We start from the raw sequence: 24,450 nt of genomic DNA on the forward strand, positions 1-24,450 counted from the left end.
AGGGAGGAATGGGAGGATACAAGTGATGGGATAACATTTGAGTTATAATCTGAATAAATTAATAAAATTTAAAAAATTAAAAGCTGGTAAAAAACCAGGCAGTGGTAGTGCATGCCTTTAATCCCAGCACTTGAGAGGCAGAGGCAAGTGGGTCTCTGAGTTAGAGGCCAGTCTGGTCTACAAAGCCCAGGACAGCCAAGGCTACAGAGAAGGCCTATCTTGGAAGAGAGAAGGAGAGGGGGTGGCGGGGGGAGGGGGGAATGAACATGAGCACATGTTGGTAAGGGCCAAGCTACTCGACTTCTATTAACTTCATTTATGATGATAACACAACGGTACCATTAGACATCTTCCAAGTTCAGAGATTCTTGGAGGTATGACTTTTTAGCAAATTGGAAGAAAGATGGCAACAGTAAGTGTGAGGAGACACACAGATCCCACCTATAGCAAAAATCGACAAAACAACAAATTCCTATTCCTGCCACGACACTGCTGCCCTCCTTGGGTAGTTGAACTAGGGAAAGGATAAAAAGAGGGGAAAGGGGCAGAAAGAAGGGGAAGACTCTAATTGGACAACATACATAAAAGAACAATTCTTAGTCCCACTAACTTGATTTCAGAGAGGCAGCCATCCTTCCAACTTGTCAGAAGGCAGTCACCACGTTAAAATGAAGGTATCTGTGTTTCACACAGGTGCTCTATCCAGTTCCTACTATCCATCTTTGTGCCAACATTTCAGTTTCATTAGTGTTTGTCGTGCCCTAAGACAAATTCATTGCCTTCTTCCCAAAGCACAAAATTAGCCTGCCAAGTTCCAGAAAAACCCTGATACCAACCTCAGTTTGAATGGCACCTAGTTTGTGGTCACCAGCAAACACTGTGGAGTCCTCAGCAGTGAACACAGTCGTGCTCTCTGGTCACTGGCAGAGCCTCTGCAGCTTTCAGCATCTCCTACTACTTACTCCTAGGTTCATCCATTTCTGCTATCACTACAGGGATTAAAACTTATATACATGCTCTATTTGCTACAGGCACGTAGAACTATAGTGAAGGTCTTGTACAAATACCCAACATTTCACAGTAATAGGCTGGAAAAAAGCATATTGCTAGTATTTAGAAAGTGGAGCAATGAAAATCTCTTATTGGTAAAAGTATAAACTGGAAAAAACATGAAAAACTTTAATGCCAATTGATGGTAACAGCAAAAACAAACAAACAAACAAACCACAACCACCACTGAAATAACAAAAATGCCAATCAGTAAAGGAGTGGCTATGTGTTATGTTAATATAATGCTACACAGGAAGAGAAATGAGTAGATGATCAGGTAGGTATGAAAATGAGAGTTTTGGCCTAACTGTTCAAAAAAACACTGAGAGCAAAGACAAACATATATAACTAATATTTACTGTATTTAAAGTAATTATAGAGGAACAAGAATACAATTCTTTCCTTAAATCTAGCTGGGTAAGCCAGCATAAGACACTTGCTTCAGTGCCAGGAACCACAAGAGTGTGAGGGAGCTGAGAGGGGACGGTGCAGAGTGAGTGCATGAATAATGCATGTAATCAACCCAAGGCTACAGAAAAAGCAATGATAGCTAGGATTAGGATGGTGTCCATGAGAGAAGCAGATAAACAAAAATGTGACCTAGCGGGAAGGATTAGCGGAGGAGAGATGACGGGAAGTGGTGTCAGATCCTAATGGTGTTACAATGTGCCAGAGGCAAGAGTGGGTACAACACAAAAGGAAGCAAGTAAGTCATAGAAGATGCAAGACTTCCGGCAGTGAGAGGATAAAAAGTAGTGATGTGAAAAGCTAGGAGAGTCCTCAGAAAATACTGCAGGGTCACAGCATATGCACATTTAACTTTCACCAACTGAGGCAAATGCTCTGGGGAAAAGGGTGGTGTAAAATAACAGGGACAACCCTGACCACCGCATTAACAAAATGCACACCTAACACACGGGTGCTCCAAAAAGTAACTAAAGAAAACAAGCACATTTTCCTTCTTAGCCTGGAGCTTTCCAAAGTTCAAAGTCATCCATGGATGACTTATAGATACTCCTTACTGTCCCTGAGAGCTGTCTCAAGAAGAGACAGGATTGCTGCACATTCATTCTACTACTGAAAATGTTAAGTGTGGGCTCAACATGTAAAGAGGTACAGAGAAGCAAAATAGAGCCTGTGGTTGGCATCCTACCTGGTGAAATACAGTAAGACAACTCTGTGTATTTTGCTGGATATTATAAATTAATGATGAGTAGCCAAGGTAAATCATTCCAAAGTCTACTCAAAATTAAAAAGCCTTCCAAGACAGCCCTTCATCCCCAAACAAAAGACTGGGCAGGCTATAAATCATATGCCTGGCAAAAGCTATTACAAAGAAGATGATGGACACTGTTTTCCAGCTGACATCAAATATTCAGCGGAGGTCTAACCACTGGGCTCTGAAGGGATAAGAATTGACAGAAGTAGCAGGGAGGGCTGCTGTCAACACAGGTATATCATGCCTATGGGAAGAGTTCCAGTTCTCTGTCTCACTGCCTGAGCTGCTACCCTGGCTATCTTGTGCCAGGTACTGGGACTCAAACCATTGGCTTTCCTGGGTCACTAGCTTGCACACAGCAGACAGTGACACTTAGTTTCCACTGAGGCCAATCCCTCATCACAAATGTGATGTTATATCTACCGTTGCAGCTATGGGACAATATATGGAGTTTTTCTACTGGTTATGTTACCTACGGAGACCCTTACAGAGCTGGTAATCATAAAGTAAAAATAGCTACTATTAATAGTACCTTCTGAATGATAACTTTAGAATGGATGGTCAGAAAAATCAATTTATGCCTTGCAAGAGCAATGGAAACAGACCTTCCCTCTGTGCATAGCAAAGACAAAAAGGAAGACCAAACACACACACACACACACACACACACACACACACACACACACACACACACGCACAGAGCCAGTGCCTTCTGAGAGAAGCCTGCTCTAGAGTAGGCTAGTAACAAAAAGGGAGGTCAGGAAGAGCTTCCCGTTCATTCATCTTCCATGCTGTGATACATGTGATGCTTTCATATGTAACATTCTCTTTCTCTTCTTTGTCTAAGTTAGTGAATGACAGCCAAACCAACATATTTATATTTAGAAATTTCATGTTCTAAATATTAATATTTATATGTAGTCTAAAGTTCTAAATATCTAAAGACAAAAATTAATCTTACAGTCCAATGGGGTAGACACAAAGGTAAGTTACAAGCAAGGTTGTGATTTACTTACCCTGAAGAGGACTCAATCCATCCCTAAATGTGGGGAAAAGCCTTCAGAAGTATTAGAGATCAAAGCCCAGGGTGTGAAACTCACATACTTAAGAAACTATATTCAACAACCACTTGCATCTACTATGTACTAGGAACTTAATTATGAACCAGGTACTCAACAACAGGAAACCAAAGTCAGCGTGGGCACAGACAGGGGAGCACATGCAAGGTTAGGCAGACTGTTGGGCAGTGCTGACAGCTCTTATTTCACTTCAGGAAAACTTAGGAAAATAATTCTTGACTTGCCAGTGAAAAGATGAGTAGGTCAGTGTTATTCAAGTGAAGAGGGAAGAAATAGATTCAGGGAAGAATGTAACTCAGAGACATGACAAGAAAAATAGCTAAGAAATACATAATGCAGAATCTGGAAAGATATATTAACAGTTTTACAGATTTTAGCCTTTATCCTAGAAGTAGGGTAAGTATGTACAGGCTAATTTGATGTAGTAAATTCCTCAACTGAGATTCCCTCTTCTCAGATACGTCTGAGAAGGCGTATGTCCTGAAGAAGCACGATTACCATCTTATTCACAGCTAAGGTGACTGTAGACTACTTTTGTATGAAGAAGGGAAGAAACAAAAAGTAAAAACAAGAAGAAAGGGCTGGGAGAAGAAAAGGTAAGAGCAGCATGCAAGACGGGTTAAAGTTGCATTTCATGTCAACTGGAATTGGTAAGCAATTAGATTATTTTAGAACTCAGCAGGAGAGGACTGAACTGAAGAGGCCACAGGGAGTAGATAAAGCCATGTGTTTCACAGTACTACCCAAAAGTGCACTGGGAAAAATATATACTAAGGAAGAATAAAGATCAGAACAAAGCCCTGGGAATCTCTAAGCTGTAACACAAAACTACAAAGCGGGCAGAATTTTTATATCCATTTAAATCTACTACTATGAAAAGTAACTTTCACTTGTATGTTTTTCAAAGCCCATAAATATGCACAACAATAAAACAAATCCTTACCATTGACACCCTAGATCTCTGTATCTCAGCAACACATTATCATGGCAAGCATTACACATAAAACAAAGAGCAAGGGACTAATGTTCCTTAACATGGATAACATAGTTCATCTAGTGTACAAGATGTTAAGAGTGACAAATCAAGAGAACTGAGGAGAGCAAGGCTGGCAAGCTACGGTCAATACTATTTTCAAATAAAGGGTAATAGTTTATCAAAAAGTTAAAATATGAAGATTTGTGAATGTGTAGTATTAAAACTAGGAAGTCTTCAGTGTTATTTTAATTAAATTGTTTTCTGATCTATTTGTATTAATGTGTTTTTGCTGAAAACAAAACGTGAACAGTTATTCAAACCCAGAAATGCATGATACAAGTGGATATATATTGAACTTGAATTCCACACAACTCATCAGGCTGCTATAGGAGAAATACAAGATCTAGAAATTTAGCTATAGGAAACAGAAAGTAGCAGAAGTCATTAAGTAAGGAAATGGCATGATACAGTGTAGTTTTACAAGGCTAGACTCCTGTAACATGCAGGTAGCCCAAGGACAGCAATTTGGAAGCCACTAACTGGGTGACAAGAAAAGCATCACTTTAGACAGAAACACAAGAGAATGCATGTGTATAAGCGGAGGCTAAGACAGACCCTAAGTAAAAGCATCTTAGTAGGCTAAAAAGGTGCATAAAGGGGTAGTGGCTGAAGTGAAAGAACGGCTCAAACTTCCTTGGGATAAGCAGTATACACATAAAGAGAACTAAATAAAGACACCAGAAAACCCCTTATCTGATAGCTAGAAAGAGCAAGACCAGGCAGGAAAGAAACAAAAAGGGAACCGATAGTGTTGGTGTACTTTTAACCAACTATTTTTATTTGGAGTTCTTTAATTCTCTTTCTTCCTTCTCCACCCCAACACCGGGTAGGGGAGAAAGAAGGTTAGTGGGGGAAAGGGCCTTGGCTTTCCCTTAGCTGCTTCCCACTGTGTAGGGTCGTCGAGTTCTCTGGGGGCAAGTCCAGTTCTTGTTTCAGGATACCTCCGACTTCTTCTCATCCAACCTCATCAAAAGCAACCAGGAGCAGAATGCTTAGCACCAGCAGCCCTGTCTTCTTTCTCAGAGCTCCTTAGTCGCTCTCTGGGGCTGGCTTTTATCCCCACTAACAAAAACCACACCCCTGCATGAGGTGGTTCACAGCTGACAAACAGCAAGTGCCCTCTCAGGAGGCAATTATCAACTTCGGACAAACTGTGGAGCAGCTCTCCCCCACCAATCCCACACCTGGGATTTAAAAAACAAACAAACATGTTTACTTATAAAGCAAAACAGAGTGATGTTGCAGAGATCATGTGCACACCGTCAAGAAGCTTGTCACATGAGACAGGGTCAAGTTGTTAAGCCATTCGTAAGCTCTTCACCAAACAAGTCCAGGACAGTTCAGACACAGAGGGTAGTAACTAAATGTTTAACTACAAAGAGCTGCAGGCTATTACCAGTTAAAGATAAGGGCTCTGGTTTCTGAGGGACTTTGACTGCAATCCCAGCTCTGTTATCTCGGGCATGTTAAACGTATAAACTTTGGTTCTCAGTCTATAACACATGTACAAGTTGAACAACAATCTAAAAGTTCAAAAATCCAAAATGCCCCAAGTTCTGAAACCTTTTGTGAGCCAACATGAGGCCACAGTGTGGAAATTCCACAGCTGACTTCACATGACAGGAAGACAGTAAATTGCAGGGGTTTGAGGCCAGCCTGGGTAACACAGTAAGACACTATGCTGCTTAAAGCAAACTGTGCAAAACCATAGGAAGACTAAAAAGTACTCTATAAAATCACTTTCAAGTGTACAAGGTATGGATGAAATACAAATCAGTTTTATGCTTTAACTTGGGTCCCATGTCTAAGAGTATCGAATATAGAAACATTCCAAAATCATACTAAAAATAAGAAATTGGTCTCATGCATTTTGATAGAGTATGCAATTTTCAACAGCACTTACTACATGACAGGAGTGTGCAAAAGAATGAGATAACATGTAGCATTTAGAATACTGCCCAGCATACAGGTAGTAGCTAAACACTGACAGGCACTAACATCATTTTCACTAGGAAAAGCAAATCACTGTAAACTATCACCTAGAAGCAAGTCTGCTGCTAGAACCCAAGGAGCTGACACCCATTAAATAGAGCACCCCAAACATGACCATATCTTTGCATAAGCCATACTACAACTTACCTGGAGCAAGAGTGGGCAGTTGTCCAGCAATCAGAAGGTGACAATTAAATTACAGCACAACAAAACACAACCAGGTTCCGAAGAACCTATCTAAGAACAAATAGCACATAGTGCTGGGGGTGTGGCTCAGCTGGAGAGTGCTTCCCTAAAGTGTATGATACCCTGGATTTGAGCCCCAGCACTGCATAAACCAAGCAAGGTAGGATACACCTCTAATCCCAGAATTGAGAACCAGAGGCAGACTGACTAGAATTTCAAAGTCATCTTAAAGAGGGGCATGCTAAACGTTAACAACCACACGTACGCACTTACTCAAAAGGCTAACCCTCAAAATGAAGAAGGCTAACCATGAGAGGCTACCATCAGGATTATCAGTAGCTTGTCTCTTGGTAGTAAGGTCTCCAACATGCCAACAAAATATTGATATTCTGATTAGCCAACAGCTATTCTAGCATATGAAATACCAGTGCACACTCTAGTATATTTGATAATTATAGTGCTGAGATTACATAGTGTAGAGTAAGTGATCTCATTTTGAGACTCCTGGGAAATCTGCAAGGCTAAGAAATCAGGCTTCCAATCATAAAGCACCCCTGTGGAGTCCACCTTAAATGAGCCTAACAAAGCCCAGGATGTCCTAATTCTCACTAGCCATGATAAGCACAGAGACATGAAATCAAAGCAAGCTTTGTGATTACCCATCTTTTCCCACCTTCAGAAGGACCCATTACCTGTCCAGATGCATGCGTTAAAGAAAACGACTAACAGCAAGAAAACTGAAAAGCGGTTTAATATTAATGTGTAAGTAACTACATGCTTCCAGGAAGCAGCTAAGAACTGTTAAGACTAATATTAAGCAGTAAGTTTATGAGAAGACTCAAGTAAGGGAACTTTTGAAATCTATGCTTACAGATGAAAAGAAAGAAGACTGATCATGTGGTCTGAGATGTCAGCATCCGCGGCCCACAGGACTTACTCAAGGTGCCGGCCAAAACAAAGTGTAGATTCATGCTCGAGTATTATGACAAATCCACAGACAACGTACACACGGCTCACTGATTTCCTCCTGCTATTCCTACTCTATGTTGCAAAGCCTGTGCTCAACCAGTAGAATCCACAATTTTAATAAACAACGTAATAGTTACAACATACTTTGTAAAATTACTGTTTAAAAAGATTCTTCCAGAACCCAGGTACTCCATAGTCAAATATAGAAACATTTTTGTCTACCACAGACTCCAAAACACTCTTTCTCAGAGTTAGAACATTACACCATCTGCGGCAATAATCCATGATAATAAAGCCAAAGGCAGTGCATGGTCAGAGCTTCTGCGAGCCTACGTGCACAGCTTAGTGAACAGGTTCATCCACATACAACTTAAGACAACACGATTTTGGATCACAAAATAAAAACAGCTGTCACATCCCGGTGACAGTAATAGTATGGAAATCAGGAAAATCAAAATAACGAACTTAGTGCAAATCTTTTAAGTCTATCTACTCCCATTCAGGGCATGCATGGTGTAAAGCCTTAGCTGCTTTGTCTCCTAAGAGGCACACTGCCTGATTGGTCAATCATATTTTATAATGTCTCCATGACCCAAAGATTTGAAGTACAAATCACTTGGTTTCAGTTTGTGTATGCTGAAAGCTTTGTGATACAAAGCTATTGGCTGAAAAGTTGGCACTACGCTTAAGACAGTACAAAATAGACATGTTTTTTACATTAAGTGGCTGGCTTAGATTTTTGGTTCTAGGTTTAAATTTCTGGGAACTACTTAGTTAACAATAAAACCAACAGCAACGCTATGTGCCCCCCTTTTCTTTCAATACTCTAGAAAATAAAAGGCATAACAATGAAATAATCATAAAAAATTCTATTGGATGGTGTGGATAGAAAAATCTTAAGCATATTCCACTTTCACAACAAGAGAAGTAATGTTCGGTGATACTTTGACTACATTATCAAACATGTGAGGGCAATCGCAAATCCCTCCCCAAATTTCTAAGTATTACTATAAAAAGAATCTCAAACAGCCGCACCAATCACTTAAACGGCCAGTGTGCACTGTGATCCAGTAGCTCTTTACCTAACATAGTTAGTTCATCAGAGTCTGGAGCAGAAGTGACTTCTACTTAAAATGCACCTGAACCATCAACCTTGGGGCCAGACTTTCACCTGCTCTGTCAAGGCCCCAAAGGAAGATGAGTATAGAGACAGACGCTTTGGCATTAAACAAATTCAAAGCAGGGTGTGTCCAGACGGCAGTGCAGGGTGCTTACGGGAGACGCTGCCTCCCGAGGCAAATCCTCGGGGAGGTAGCCTGGACTGGGGGCGGCGAGCACCACCACCGCCAATCCCCGGCCATGCATTCGGGACTCCGCTGCTGTCTCTTACCCTCCGCCTGCTCGCTGCAGCCGACCTGCTTCCCGGCGGAGCAGCCCGAAGCATTGCGTCCAGCAGCAGTTCCCCATCGCATGCCGCCCGGCGCCGCCGTTCCTCCTCCAGCCCCTGAGCGCGAGCCCAGGTGGAGCAGCTGCATCCGCGCCGGCCGGAGCGCGGCAGACGGCGACGCAGGGAACAAAGGCCGCCGCTAAGGCAGCGGGCTCCCGGCTACCGCGGCGCGAGGGACGAGCGCGGAGCCGTGGGTTCCCGGGTCGCCAGCCGTCCGCATGGCCTGCTTAGCCACCCGCCAGCGCCCGTCACCGCCCCGGCAGCCGCGGGAGGCCTGTGCGGCCACGCCCCCTGCAACTCCTGCGCTCCCATTGGACACGCTTCCGGCGGTCCCATTTCCGGCGGCCGGCGTGTGCGTCATTTCCGTTAGCTTCCGGATTGGCTGTCTCAGCATGGCAGGAGGCGCTGTTTGCGGTTGTAGGTGCTGTGTGTTGAACCCGGAACCTAAAAGGTGAGTTACCTCTCTCTGCGCTGTGGTCGCTATCGAGCAGGGAGCCTTGAGCGCAAGCTCAGCCTTCGAACTTTGTACCTAAAGCATGCAAGCCTCCGGTCTACAGCCGCGGGTCGGATCACCCAGCGAGTGCCTTCCAGTACTGCACCTTAGCTGGAGGTAGAGGTTAGGCATTCATTGCCATTACTTAGAATACACCAACAGGTTTTGTTTTTGTTTTTTGTTTTTTGGACTTCAAATATTCTCGTTTGTGTGGCAGTTTCTATACTGCCAGCGCAGTGGAGAGACATTAATGGTGTACTACTAGCCAGGTTTTCTTTTATTAAAAACGAAAATTTCCAGGTTGGGGATGTAGCTCAGTTGGTAGAAGTGTGGAAAATATGCAATCCGAGCACTTTGAAAGATGGAAGCAGAAACATAGCTCAGGGTCATCCTCAGATACATTTAAATTGGAAATCAGCCTGGGCTGCATCTGTCTCTCCTCCTCCTCCTCCTCCTCCTCCTCCTCCTCCTCCTCCTCCTCCTCTTCTTCTTCCTCTTCTCTTCTTCTTCTTCTTCTTCTTCTTCTTCTTCTTCTTCTTCTTCTTCTTCTCTCTCTCTCTCTCTCTCTCTCTCTCTCTCTCTCTCTCTCTCTCTCTCTCTCAAAAGTTCAAGTACTTTGAGAACCAGAGGGAATCAGCAAAAAGGTCTTGAGTTTTCAGGAGGACTGGCCGGTTTACTTCAATTATCCTGCTCAAAAGTAAGAACAAGGTTGAGGGGTTGGAAATCCATGCCCTCAAATGCTATGGTTTCAGATACCAAGTAGCTTTAAAAGCAGAAGGCAGGAATCTCTCTGTGAGTTGGAGGCCAGCCTGGTTTACAGAGCCAGTTTCTGGCCAGCTATGACTATAGATAATGAAACCCTGCTCCTGCCCCAATTGGATATAATGGTAGTTTCATAAATGCCTAGTCCTGTCGCTAGATGCTTCTCTGACAACCAGATCTTACCATTTTAACCTGCTTTAATGCCAGTGAAGTAGTTACACTGAAAAAATAGTACTAATGGTAAAACATTATTTGAGCTACTCATTTGTTCGTTCTTACCATCAAAGACCAATCAGGATTTCAGTCTTAGCACTTAACTAGTGTACTTGAATCTTCCATATCTAAGTACACAAACTCACTGCTCATTGGATGCCAGTGAAATGTCTTAATTGTTTCCTAAATTGTTACTGTATTTTCTTTCTCTCGTCCAGTACCTGAAATCAATATTAATAAATGGGTCTTGGCAATCAAACTATAAATGTTTAAGGAAGTTGGTATACGCATCCTGTGGATATTACCCATAATGTTGATAAGCATACCTTGAGTGAATGAGTCTGCAGAAAATTATGCTGAATTAAAAACCCAATTTGCAAAGCTTACATATTGCATAATTATACCTACAGGACATCTTTTTGAAATACAAAGTGATACAAATGACAAACACAGTAAAGGGTTCCTAGGGGCAGCAAATAAGAAGTAGGCTCATGATAGGAAGTCTGTATTTTGGTTCTGTGGCTATCAGTGTACTCCCATCTGTGGTACTTCACTGTGGTTTTGTCAGACAGTCTTATTGAGGGAAAGAAGCTTAAGGTACAGTAGATGATACTAATAAATAATGTGTGTAGGAGTGTGTGGGGGTGTGTAGGGGTATGTGTGGGGTGTGTGTAGGGGTGTGTGGTGGTGTGTGGGTGTGTAGGGGTGAGCCATATCCATGCAGATGCCTGTGGAAGCCAGTAAAAGGCATTGGATCACCACAAGCTGGACTTACAGGTGGTTATAAGTCACCAGACGTAGGTTCTCTGGGAACCCAGTCAAGCCCTCTAAGTCATCTCTCCAGCCCTGATGCATTATTTCTTGAAATTCCATGTGACACCATGATAATTGCTAATTGAAGAAGCTTAAGAAATAGGCTGGATGTAACTCCAGCTGTGAGGGGGCAGAACAGGTAGGTATCAGTGAGTTTGAGGCCAGCCTCAGCTGAGGTATACATACTGAAGATCCAGGCCATCTAGAGGGAGGGGGTGAACCCCTGTCTCAAAAACAGCAACAAAGCTTAATGAATTACAGCTGCAGACTTGACAGGCCACTTCTCATAGGTGCTTTTAGAAACCTCCATGAGAAGTAAATACTAACACTGGTTAAGCCATGTCTTAGTTAAGGATGTGAATGGTCTTCATAATCAATGTAGACAAATAAACCTTTAAAAAAAAAAAACAAAAACCACACTTCACTAAGCAAATTAAGCAACCTAAAGTAATGTCATTTACTTGTTAAGTTAAAAAAAAGTTTGCAAGTACCCCATCATCTTCAAGGGTGCAGCAAATTTTGAGCCTCAGACAGTGAAACTCATTATGGAAATTCATTTGAAAATATGTATTAGTAGTCACCAAATAAATGATTAACATTTGAAAGGACGCTAAGTTTGCTGGTACATTCACACTACATAGTCATCAGAAACGTTTCTGAAAGTTAAAAATAGAGGAAAATACTTTTTGAATAATGTGTGAAAATGCTTGTATTTTGAGATAGGGTCTTGACACATAGGTCAGACTTAGCTCAAACTGGGAATTTTTCTGTTTCCCACTACTGAGTGAACAGTAAGGTTATAGGTGTATACCACCTGCTCTAAGCGTGGAAACCTTTCTGAATAAATATGTGAAATGCAGTTTTGAAGTTTTTCATTCAGCCTGCTACATATTGATGACTAAGAACTGACAGAGAGAAAACCTGGAGCTGCAAGGGATAAGGCAGACGAGGGTGAAGAAAGCCTAGTTCTAGTGACATAAGCTTGGGTCCCTACCAAGATATAATCTTGCTTCTCTCAAGTTTGGGCAAAAGGTGAAGTTAGTAATAGCCATAGCCAAGAGTATTTCAAGATACATGTATGGGATTTATCCTAGCCAGAGAGTATATTTATATGAAATTATATGAAAATTGACCAAGTAGGATATTGAGCTTATCCATGAGAGACACATACATATATAGATTAAGTTGAGTGGAGGACTTCTTTTTTTGAGACAGGGTTTCTCTATGTACCCTTGGCTGTCCTGGACTCACTTTGTAGACCAGGCTGGCCTCAAACCCACAGAGATCACCTGCCTCTGCCTCCCCAAGTGCTAGGATCACAGGTGTGCACCACCTGCCTGGCTAGTAGAGGACTTTTCATGTCAGCCTTCTAGAGTATATGGTAGCTTGCCTTCCAGGTATATGGTGGCTCTCTTCCTCACCCTCTTCAAAATTCTCTTCTGTAGTATTTTATTATGAAGTCATTGTTTTCCATAGAGGCTCTAGAGTCAGGATATGTTTTATACCTTCTAACTGCCTTCTGATCACGTGATTCCAAATTTGATTTTCTTTACTCAGAATTTTTCATTGGTTAGTAATCTCTTTGTGTGCTCTCATGTTCTCATACACAACAGTTCTTAGGAAGACTTCTGTGTTCCTTATTACCAAACAGGAGCACAAACGTCTCCTAATTCATTTCATGGTTTAGATTACCAAACACAGGGTATGGCATATGACCTGTGTAAAACAGAAATTACAGTAGACCTTGTCAACAAAATAAAAGTAATAAAGACTTGCCTTGTGAGGATGAACTATGCCAACTCCTTCACATAGTCACCCCTATACTGCATTATATGGACTTTCCATTCCCCACGTGTCAGTGTTTCTGATTACTAAGTGGGCATTGTTGTTTCCATAGAAGTATCCTGTGAAGAAATGCTTCCTTTTTCAGAATTCAACCTTTTAGACTCACCCTCAGGCTTGAAGTCAGACTTTAAGAAAATATGCCCCCTTAGCCTTTAACCCCAGCACCCAGGAGGCAGAGGCAGATGGTTTAGGACAGCCAGAGCTACACAGTGACATTCTGCTTCAGGGGTGGACATTAAAGGAGAGAAGAAAAGAAAACATGCCCTGAATAAAAGGAAAAACTCTCCAATTCTCAGCCTTTGCCCCATAAGCTACCTCTTTTGGGGTGACTAAAAGTTAATATATCCAGTGAGTTAAGAGGAGACACTGCTTGCTACCTAGTAGCCGTAACTTTTGAGAACCCAAGCAGAACAGTCTTAATGCAAGACTCTGGCATCATGATTCTGAACATCTTGTTTCGTCAGCTTAAAATATGATGTGAAAGACCAATTATCTTATTCAGGTTTAAGTTGGCACAGAACTGCCTAACTCTTTTATACTAACATATGAAGTAGTCCAGCTACTTATAAATTCTCTACAGATGAAGAAAGGCTTTTATCAGGGGTGAGGAAACACACAGTAAGCACACAGAAAGACCTGCAAAACAGAGCCAGATGAAATCCCTTACTTTTCATGATAGAGAAATGAGCTATATAGATGCATTTCAAAGGAAATAAGCACAACGAAGGGTGTTTAAAAACACAGAAGGTAATTACTTAAGGGAATCACTAGCAGCTTGTTGTCTGCCTCATGGGTGTGTGGTAAAGCAGCTTAGTTGCTCAACATTGTTCAGAACACAACACTAGGGGATTTGTTTCCCTCTTTGCTCGCCAAACATTTTCATTTCACAAAAGAGGCATTCACACAAACGATTATACAAGGGTCATACTGCATTTATTGGGCATAGTTTGTCGCAAGTCTCTTCATGCCAAACCAGAAACCACATTACTAGTTAGAACAAGGAGAACTTAGCACAGAGAACCACTAAGCTTAGTGTTGGGAACTTCTACGATCCCACAGATGTAGCTACCATACCAGAAAAACCTCTGAACATTGAACAAAGAAGGAGCTTAGAAGTTCCCACGTCCATTGAAGATAGACACTGATTTCTGGGATGGTTCATTTGTGCTGTGGAAACATGCTTCCTGCCTTAACAGAGTATGACCATGTCTGAAGGTGCCTACTTTGAACAGACTCACTCTGCAGGGGGCTGCTCACCACTGTGGGAAACATGACATGACAGAACAGTGGAAAGGGGATAGTACCTCCACACCAAGGATGTCCCTGCAATGCCTTCCATTGGAAAAGCCTCACATAGAAGCACTCAGTTAGAGTCTTCAGGGTCTGGGCATGACATCAAACATCATGGCAAAAAGGGTGAGAAACAACACAGGTCTTAACCATCCTCCTAAAAACAAGAGAGTCTTGAACACCTACAAGGGGAGGTGCTGAGACCAAACACTGAGCATTCACATGATTCATCACCTCCCATTGTCAGTGTCCTGTCCCACAATGCAATATTAACAGTTTCCCCAATGAATGGCAAATTCTGTGATCCTTGCCGTGCTTCTAATGAAACTTCTGACAGTGGCAGAAATAATATGTTAACTCTGAGGCTGACTCAGAAAACATGATGAAGCTGCTGCCTAGGCTTGAGGCACGATAGGAGGATGGGATATAAGGGGATATGAGAGGAAGGGAGCCTTTCAGTCTGAAGTGGAAGTTTGAAGCCTCTTGCCAGCTGACAAGCCAAAGATTCCAGGACAATTAATATTTGCTCTGGAGGTTGCCTATCTAAAGACAATTCCTTTCACACAGGAGTATTCCAAGTAAGAATGTTAAAATAGCAATTAACCATGTCTAAGGCCTGAGCATATATGACCTTGTTCCTCCTAGCTGCCTCTGGGAATCTCATGAACAGGACTATAAACTTTACTTACAGTGATAATAATATGTCTTAGCTGCCTTGTGCATCTCTTGACAGGCTTTGACCTCATCAGCTATAATCCTATCCTGAGAACTTCAGGAATGCTCTATCATCTCATTTAAATTCCACAAAAAAGTCCTTGAGATGTGTCAGGCAGTGATGGCACACACCTTTAGTCTCAACACTCGGGAGGCAGAGGCAGGTGGCTCTCTGAGTTTGAGGCCAGCCTGCTCTACAAAATGAGTTCTAGGAGAGCCAAGGCTACATAGAGAAACCCTGTCTTGAAAAACAAACACACAAATAAATTCCTCAGTAACTCCTTGAGATGTAACTCCAGAAGCTTCCAAAGACTTGTATTTCACTGCTGTAAGGACAGACAGTTCAGGACAACTCTCTGAGGAGCCCCGCCCACATTTAGGTGTGTCTTATCCTTTCTCAGTACTTCTTTTTGTATTTAGCCCTAGAGCTTAAAATCTGTCTTAGCATTTGTCTTAACTACTTTCAGCTCTGCTTCATACTGACTCATTCAAGAATCCCAGCTTCACTTGTCTCTAAGAGAGATCCTCAGGTTGCTGTAGGCAGCAGTGTGGAGCTGTCTAGCTGGCACCCTACTCATTGTCAATAACTGGTAGGCGTAACTTTGCAAACCTGATTTCAGGCCACAGAGTGAGGAGTGGTCTCAGGAAAGAGTTTTGGATCACTTCTGTCAGTGGCACCAGTCAGCACACTTGTGATCAGAGCTGACTTTAGATGACCCAGTTCTTTGCCGTGATGTCATAGCCAATCTGATTCATGTAATCCCCAGGCATAGTCAAACTTCTTTTCTCATTTCAAATATTATTGTTTTATTTCACTTCAAAGTTTTCATTTTCAGATTTTAGACCTACTAAGTCTGGGTTCATGTGGGATAATGCATCAGATAAGCAGAATATCTGCTGATTTTAAAATAAAGCACCCACTTTCCCACACAGCAGTCACAGCATGGCCAAGAATGCAAGAGTGGAAGAGAGATTGAGAAGGAGATGAGATACATGTCCTTCCATATCCTCATAGCACTTGGACTCGTGGGCCCAATGGCTGAACTTGACAGAGAGTCAAAACTATCTGAAACTGTAACAGCCTTCCTCTAAGCTGTGAATCAAAGTAAAATGAAAAAAAAAAAAAAAAAACACCAAACAAATACCCGAGGTACACAGTTATCATTTGAATATTCAGGCAAATTCCCAGTGAGTTAATACCTAAAGAAATGTGGCTTGTCTGTGTTCAACATAATTGCCATCACTTTAAAGGAAAGAAAAAGAACCTTACTCTTTAGGGACAATTACAAAAAACAAAACAAAGTTACACTTTCTTTTTAATGTTGCTGTTTAAAGAATGTCAATAAATTAAAAAAAATTTAATGGGTACAAAAATAAGTAGAAAGGAGACCCATATGCAAGAGAAAATGTAGAAAGTGAAAACGTTCTGAGACATAGACCTAGTTACCAGACTCTGAATGAGAGCTTCAACGGAGCTATTACAACCATGTGGTCCAGAAGGTTAAGGCATGTAATATTTGAAAGAGAAACAGAAATGCCACAAAGCAAGTTGGGAACTAAGAATTGAGTATATTTTATTGCAAAAGCACAAGGAACATATTAGTTGAGCTTCCCAGCAGATTGCAGAATGAAATGTAAAGGAGTAATTAACTTAAAAGTTCTTTGCAAATGAAGAGAGCAAAAGGACTAGGGAATAGAGGCATGGAAACAGCCTGGGAGGCCATGTCAGATGGCAGTGATGCTGTGTCTGGGTTCCAGAAGAAGAGAGAGTTGGATAGGAAAAAAATATTTGAAAATAATGGCAAATAATTTGGGTTGTGTTTTACTTTTACTTTTGTCTTTTTCCCCAGTCAAGAACTCATGTAAGCAGGCTGGTTATGAACTCTGTCTGTAGAAGAAGCTGCCTTTGAACTCCTGAGTCTCCTGCCTCTCCTCCAAAGTGGCTTACAGATATCCACCACCATACTCAGTGAAAGAGAATAATAAAAGTTGATAATCAACACCTAGCCACAGATGTTACGGTACACTGTGTGAAGTTGTATCTCTTTCTATCCTTCTTCACCTACCTAAGGCATTCTCTGATAGGCTTTAATAAAAATCTCATAGCCAATTAGCTGGGCAGGAAGTGGAAGAAGGGATTTCATGAGAGAGAGAAAGGAACTCTGCGAAGAAGAGAGATGTAGGTTTTTCACCAGGAGAGGAGAAGGACATGACTATGGACCAGGAAGGTATAGCTAAGCACATGGCTGGATGGGGCTGGGTGGTTGGGTTAACTTAGAAGAGCTAATGTAGAATCTGCTCACCTAAGGCCTCAGCTTTGAATTAGTAAAAAGTGTTGGTGTCTTTCTTTTTATGGATGAAGGCCTGTGTGGGTCCCACAACACATAGATTTAGGAACATTTGATGTACACTAACAGATTCTGCACTGGGCCATGTAAAAGCTGATGAATACAAAGATAAGGAGAAAAGTTAACAACAAAACCAAAACATCCAACAATAACAAAACAAAAAACCAAACCAAATCAAACAATCAAAGAACAAAAACAACACATGGAAACAAAGAAAAACCTACACCACAGGAGGAAAAAATCCAACTATAGGAGGAACAACAGTAAGAACACCATCTGGGAGGCTGGCTGTTCTGCTTCGGAGCACTTGACTAGCATGCTTCCTGGCTGGATCCTAAGCCAGGACCACAAAACAAAATTACTCCCAAGTGAGGCAAAGCACAGCAGTGTCTCTAAAGGACTACAGTCATGAAAAGGGCAGGGAGAAGAGACTGATGGACTCTGTCAGCTAGATTGCCTTAAAAAATGAAGGCAAAAAAGAACATTTTCCAGTAAACACAAGCCGAGAGACGTCAATGCAATAGAATTTTCTACCACAAAAAAAAAAAAAAAAAAAAAAAGCTAAAGGGAGCGCACCCGCCTACAGGAAACAATAGCAGATGGCCACCCAGATTCATAGAAAAGAATGAATGAAGTGGGTAAGAAGAAGCCACTAAGTAGGTTTTTTTGGGTTTTTTGTTTTGTTTTGTTTTGGTTTGGTTTTTGGTTTTTTTTTTTTTTTTTTTTTTTGTTTTTTTGGTTTTTTATTTTTTAAAGAGGAAAGTTGACCGTATTTTTAAAAAAAACAGCAAAATTTTGAAATTGCATTATATTGAAGAAAATCAATAAAGGAAGTATTCATTAGGATCCTGCAATTTTCACTGTGAGCTTTTTTCTATTAGTAAAAATTGTTAACATAGTTCAATGTAGTCTGAGAAATTTAGTGTGTACATAATAGTCCCTAGAAGAGGGCTTCTTAATCTCAGCATCATTAGTACTGGGACCAGATGTTTCTTTGTCACAGGGCTGTCCTGTGCACTGAAGGGTGTTTAGCTGCATCCTTGATCTCTACAGCCATGGCAGCTACACCTACTTTCTTCAGATAGTTGACAGATATGCCCTGGAGAGCAATATTGTCCCTTATTGAGAATCACCAAAAACACATAGTAAAGGTAGTGCATGCTCACCCTCCTTATAAATACTCCTAAGAATGTGTTCAACTTAATTAAATATGATATGCCAACAAAGACATGTAAATAATTTCACAATATGTAAATAATTTCACAATAATTGAGGACTGAAAAACTTCAACAAGGTCAATTTATTTATTTTATTTTTCTTTTCGAGAATTGAAGTTTAAACCAGGGGCCCATACATGCTAGGCAAGTCTTCTGCCACTAAGATAGCCTGTTGTAGAAGTTTTGATTTCTTTAAAAACTCAGTTATGTTATGTAAACATGTTTTTGTTTTAATCCAGGGTGTGGGATATGGGGGCTGCTCCAGTTTGTCCAAAGCTGATAACAGCTTCATGAGACTGCCTCATGGTGGGGTGTGGTTTTTGCCAGTTGGAAAACATCTTGTACAGACTCTGAGAGGATGTAAATATGAGATTCCAGAGAGAAAGAGGAAGAAGGGTTGGGAGAAGAACTCTTGGAGGACATGGTTGGAAAAGGAATAGAAGGCTGCTGCTGCATTTGCTGTTGCTGGGTAAATACCCTGATGACAGAAATTGGTGTCACCCCAAAGAAGCTAATGACCCTACACAACAGGCAGTAGCCAAAGAGAACTACACCCCTTCTCTCCGCTAACTTTTTTCTCTCCTGCCTGGTGTTGGAGTGTTGGAAGGGACTGGAGTGGAGAAGAGAGAAAGAGATACAAGAAATCAAAATAAAAATCTATTTTAAAAGTGCATCTACACTAGCCCTCTATGTACTTTTTGTTTTGTTTTGTTTTGTTTTGTCTTGTTTTAAGTTTGGACAGAGTCTCATTAAGTTCCCAGGATGGTCTGGAACCTGCAACCTTTCTGTCCCAGCATCCTCAGTAGCTGAATTTATATGCTTATGCTGTGAGGTCTGGCTATGGGTTATTAAGTCAAATTTTAGTAAAATTCTGTGTGTATTGAGACCACAAGTCACTAACTACTATTGAGTTGGTGGGGAATTTATTAACCCTTTCCTGCATGAAATCATGGCTAAGAGACGAGAATCATTAGGGATACCTGTATCAAAAGATTGCAGTGACAAGATATCAAAGTCTGGAAATAATTGGAAATTACTAGAGTGTTGATGAATAAAGCATAGCTTGCATGTCTAGCAAATAGCTTTATAATATTGATTAACTTATTTAGAGCACAACACAAAATTAATTTTAAATCTTAAAACTTGTGCACTGATTTCTATATTAACTTAGATTAGCTTATCAACTACAAAACACTTTAATAGCATCTTGGAAGTTCAGAAGAAAAGGGAATTTTAAAAGTCCAATCAGTACTCGATCTATTTTTACAGTTTTGATTGGTCTAGTCTGGCCTCCATGGGGAACTGTTTACAGGTTTCCCAGGAAGTGTTAATATGCTCAGGTTTGAGAATCATTGTTTCATGACAGAAGTCTACAAACTACAGCCACAGCTTACTGTTTTATAAATAACATTGTATTCAGTGAAAAGGATCAGGCAGTGAAATGATATATGATACTTATTACCCAAAGTCCAGCCCACAGTAGTTAACCCCTAAACAGGAGCCTTCTGCTCCTCAGCAAGCTGCATCGTGTTTATGACATGAACACTCCCCTGGACTGGCATAGCATGAGTGAGAAGTAATGATGGGAATACAGTGCACAGTGCGATATTCTTTACATGTAATTTTATCATTTGTAATACTCATATGAGTGCACATTTAGACACCAATGTTAAAAACACATATACACATCCATTCAAAAGACAAGCGCAACATGCAGGATCGTAACTGTGTTCTGGGAAGACAGAAGGAAAATACTCAGGGAAGAAGAGAGAGGGGTAAGTTTAAACATAAAGGAAAAAGACAGGCTAGGGCTGAAAGAGTTCCATGCAAGTACGCTATGCTCCACACTTTTCTGAATGTCTCAAAAACTGAATAGGAGTAATGAGGGGAGGTCCCCCTCAGTCACAGACATAGAGGAGGGGAATAGGGTGAAAGCAGGAGGGAGGGAGGAATGGGAGGATACAAGGGATGGGATAACAATTGAGATTTAATATGAATAAATTAATAAAAATTATTTAAGAAAATTAGTGCATGTTGAGCCTTTTTTTAGATTCAACTTCTAGTACATTTTAGCAAACTACTTTTCATTCAGTTACCTTGTTGGATTCCCACAATAATATAGTAAGGTGGATTTTAATGTTAGTTCTTCCAAAGTAGGAACTGTCTCCATATTAGTTTACAACTAAATCCTTAGCTAACAGTTTAGTGCCTGGCACTTAGAATAGGATCAAGACATACCAACTGGATAAACAAACCAATGAATAATTCACATATCAATGACTTGTAGAAGCCTAAGACCTACCTGACATTCAAATTCATATTGACATCTAGCCTAGTATAATTCCTGGTTTCCAAGTTAGCTTTCCACATTGTACTGTATATAAGTTATGGCTTTGACAGAACTGCTAACAAGGAGAGAGGAGATGAACTCACCTTTTTAGTGTTTTCTGTAACTATCAGAAACAATCTTGAGAACACCAAATTTTACATTTTTTTTTTAGTATTTGGTAGATAGGAGAATGGGGAGACAGCTTTATACATCAAAAGTCTGAGAATTGTTAGGTTCACTGGTAAGACGATGGCTGCCTAGAAGGGAGATAACCTGTTAATCTAATCCATCCCAAGGTGAACATGATGTCTAGTGAACTTCCTGTGGGTGGACATCAAATACAATAAAAGTGCACTGTTACATGGGGTGTGTGTGTGTGTGTGTGTGTATAGTCCATTTTTGTGTGTTTGTGTGCATGTTGAATGTGTGCACATGTGTGTAGTATGTGGGTGCACAGGAAGCCTCCTTTTCCATGCCACTGTTCTGTTGCTTCCTCTCCCACCTATCTTGACTGAAATGATTATGGATCACACAGCACAATAACCATTACCATCGATAGGTGCCCTCCTCACCTTGAACAGGAAAGAATCCTGTAGGCTCCAGTTTGGCTTCCTGTTATGCATTAAGTTTCCCTTCCTCAGTGGTTTGCAGATGATAAGGTGAATTAATGAGAGCTAAGTGCCATGCAAGCTTACAAAACTATTCTGTGGCAAAATGTATTGGGCCTTTATGGATCTCAAATCCAATTTTTGTTCTAATAGCCTATTGTGATGGATAGTCATCTGAGAGGAAGGAACCTCAATTAAGAAAATACCTCTATAAGATCCAGCTGTAGGGCATTTTCTTAATTAATGATTGATGGGGACGGTCCAGCCCACTTTGGAAGGTGACATTCCTGAGCTGGTCCTGGGTTCTATAGGAAAGCAGGCTGAGCAAACCATGGGAAAGCAAGCCAGTAAGCAGCCCCCCTCTATGGCCTCTGCATCAGCTTTTACCTCCAGCATCCTTCCCTGCTTGAGTTCCTGTCCTGACTTCCTTCAGTGATGGAGTATGATGGGAAAGTATAAGCCAAATAAGCCCTTTCCTTTCCAACTTGCTTTTTGATCACAGCAATAGAAATCTAACGAAGACAGCTAGCACCAGATTGCACTTGGGAAAAGCCAAGATCACCTTCCGTGATCTCAGAAGGCGGCTTGGTGTACTCGGCTTCCAGGAGCCCTCCTGTTTCCATCTCCCGTCTCATCCAAGGACACCGGCATTACAGATGCACACTTCCCCGTTAGGTTCTCTGTGGCTTCTGGGTATCTGAATTCAGAGCCTCATGCTGTGCAGCAAGTGTTAACCACTGGCCTCTGCTCCCAGCTCTTATTGTCTATTTTCTGCTGTTGGTTGATCTTGGTGTCATGAAGTTTTTCCCATTTGTTTTCTTATAGAAGCAATACAATTTCATAGAATTAATTCAGTCTTTATCTAAACTCAGAAAGCATGGAAGATGGAAGTTGAATTTTATTCCTTTGCTTGCAGATACCCACTTTCCCTAACACCACTCATCGAAGTGACGTTCCTTTCTCGTTGTGTTTTCTTTGCACCTACTTGAAGACCAGAATTTATATCTGGGCTCTCTGTTTTGTTCCATTGGTTTACTATCTGTCTTTTTAATAATGCAGTACTGCTTCAGCTCTCTTGGAGTGTTTATTTTTATTTTTGGTATTGTGCTTACTGGGCACGTGCTGTACCAATGAACTACACTTCCAGACCCCTTTTTCCTCTTCATTCTATTTTGAAACAAAGCCCCATAGTCCCATAGCAAGCCTGACCTGGAGCTTGCTATGTAGACCAGATTGGCATTGAGCTCATAAAAATCTTGCTCATTTTTCAAAAAATTGAAACAGAACCCTACTGGGTTTCAGAAGGTGGCCTTGAAATAATTCTGCATCTTGCCGAAGCTTCTGGACAACTGTGAGACCACCTGTGTGGCCAGGCCAGATCTGTATGCTTCCTAATACATTTTGAAATAAATTTAAATGTCTGCATGCCTGTCCTGTTAAAGATTGCTTTGGCTGTTTGAGGTACTTTGTGGTGATATACAAAATTTAGAATTTTTTCTATTTCTGCAAAAAAAAAATTACTAGGATTTTTAAAAGAATTAAGCTTTTAGATTGTCAAGTATGAAAATTTCAACAAACAGTTTTTGTTTTTTTGTTTTTTGAGACAGAAGTTCTCTGTGTAGCCTCCTGGACCCACTTTGTAGACCAGGCTGGCCTCAAACTCAGAGAGATCTGCCTGCCTCTGCCTCCTGAGTGCTGAGATTAATGGCAAACACCACTGCTTCTGGCTCTGTTTTCAGTTTCTAAATCCATGAAAATGGGATGTCTTTCCATTTACTTTCTGTTCATAAATTTCACTCTTCAGTGCTTTGTAGTTTTAACATGTATTTTTAAAAAGTTTTTGGACATGTTTTTACTTTTTTATTTTAACTTTATTTAATGTTTTTACATGTATGAGTGTTTTGCCTGCTTGTATGTCTGTGCACCGTGTGTTCAATGCCTGCAGAGGGCATGGGATCTGTTGAGACTGGAGTTACAGATGGTTATAAGCTGTCGTGGTCCTCTGGAAGAGCAGCCAGTGCTCTCAACCGCTGAGCCATCTCTCCAGCCTCCTCTGATATTTTTGATGTTGCTGTCAATAGGACTGTTTTCCTAATGGTCAGTTTTCTTAAGTACGTATAGGAGTTACTATGCTGCATCTTCTCAGTCCACCTTTGAGTTCAGCCACAGCTAAGGTGAAAATTTATATGTTAGTACATTGTCTCTTAAAATGTTCTCAACCAGACGTGTACATGAAGGCCAGAGGTCAGTATTAAGTATCCTCCTTGCTTGCTCTCCACCTTCCTTCTCTAAGATAGGCTCACTCCAGAGCCCGGGTCCCAACACTTCATTAGACCCACTGTCCAACAAGCCCAGAGAGCTTCCTGTCTCTTTCTCCTCAATGCTGGGGTAACAGGCATGAACTGTTACTGTTTGCTTTAAACATAGGTTCTAGGGATCCAAACACAGGCCCTCAGGCTTACACGGCAGGCAGCTCACTGATGGAGCCATCTCCTCAGCCACCATTTTATAACCTCCTGTTCAAGGGTTCTCCTGGTATTACTGGAACCTGTTTCCATATAAAAACACAGTCCAGCAGTGTGGAGTTAGGCTTTCTGCGGTAACCCTAAACAATGGAGAAACAGCAGACAGATACTGTGTTTTGGTCCTAATCCTAGGCAGATAGTTGTTAGTTTCTATAAACATAGACTGTCCTGACACAAGCTTCACCCACAGTAGCGACCTGCCCTTGCCCCTAGCCTCCGTCTCATGATTGTGCAAGCACCGGTGCACACATTCTTGGTGGAGATGGTTGTGGGGATGGAACTCAGGGCCCAAAGCCTTCCTCACACATAGCATGT

General features: G+C 41.3%; 1 protein-coding gene across 4 annotated transcripts in view; it reads right to left on the reverse strand.

Annotated features, from left to right (window-relative positions):
- Ap1ar (adaptor related protein complex 1 associated regulatory protein) overlaps positions 1-9,233 on the reverse strand; it is a 33,616-nt gene extending 24,383 nt beyond the window's left edge. For 2 of the 4 annotated variants that reach the window (XM_051165483.1, XM_051165482.1), the window contains exons 1-3: positions 8,922-9,018; positions 7,558-7,574; positions 1,959-1,972 (exon numbers count right to left, since the gene is read on the reverse strand). In XM_051165483.1, the coding sequence (XP_051021440.1) occupies positions 1,959-1,972; positions 7,558-7,574; positions 8,922-9,003 (113 nt within the window). In that variant the 5' untranslated portion in view covers positions 9,004-9,018. Of the gene's footprint in view, positions 1-1,958; positions 1,973-7,557; positions 7,575-8,921 lie in introns of all 4 variants that reach the window. The other 2 variants (XM_051165481.1, XM_051165480.1) reach the window with 1 other exon arrangement.
- Between the last annotated feature and the right edge of the window lie 15,217 nt (positions 9,234-24,450).

The sequence above is a fragment of the Acomys russatus genome, chromosome 23 (genome assembly GCF_903995435.1).
Source record: "Acomys russatus chromosome 23, mAcoRus1.1, whole genome shotgun sequence".
NCBI lineage: Eukaryota > Metazoa > Chordata > Mammalia > Rodentia > Muridae > Acomys > Acomys russatus.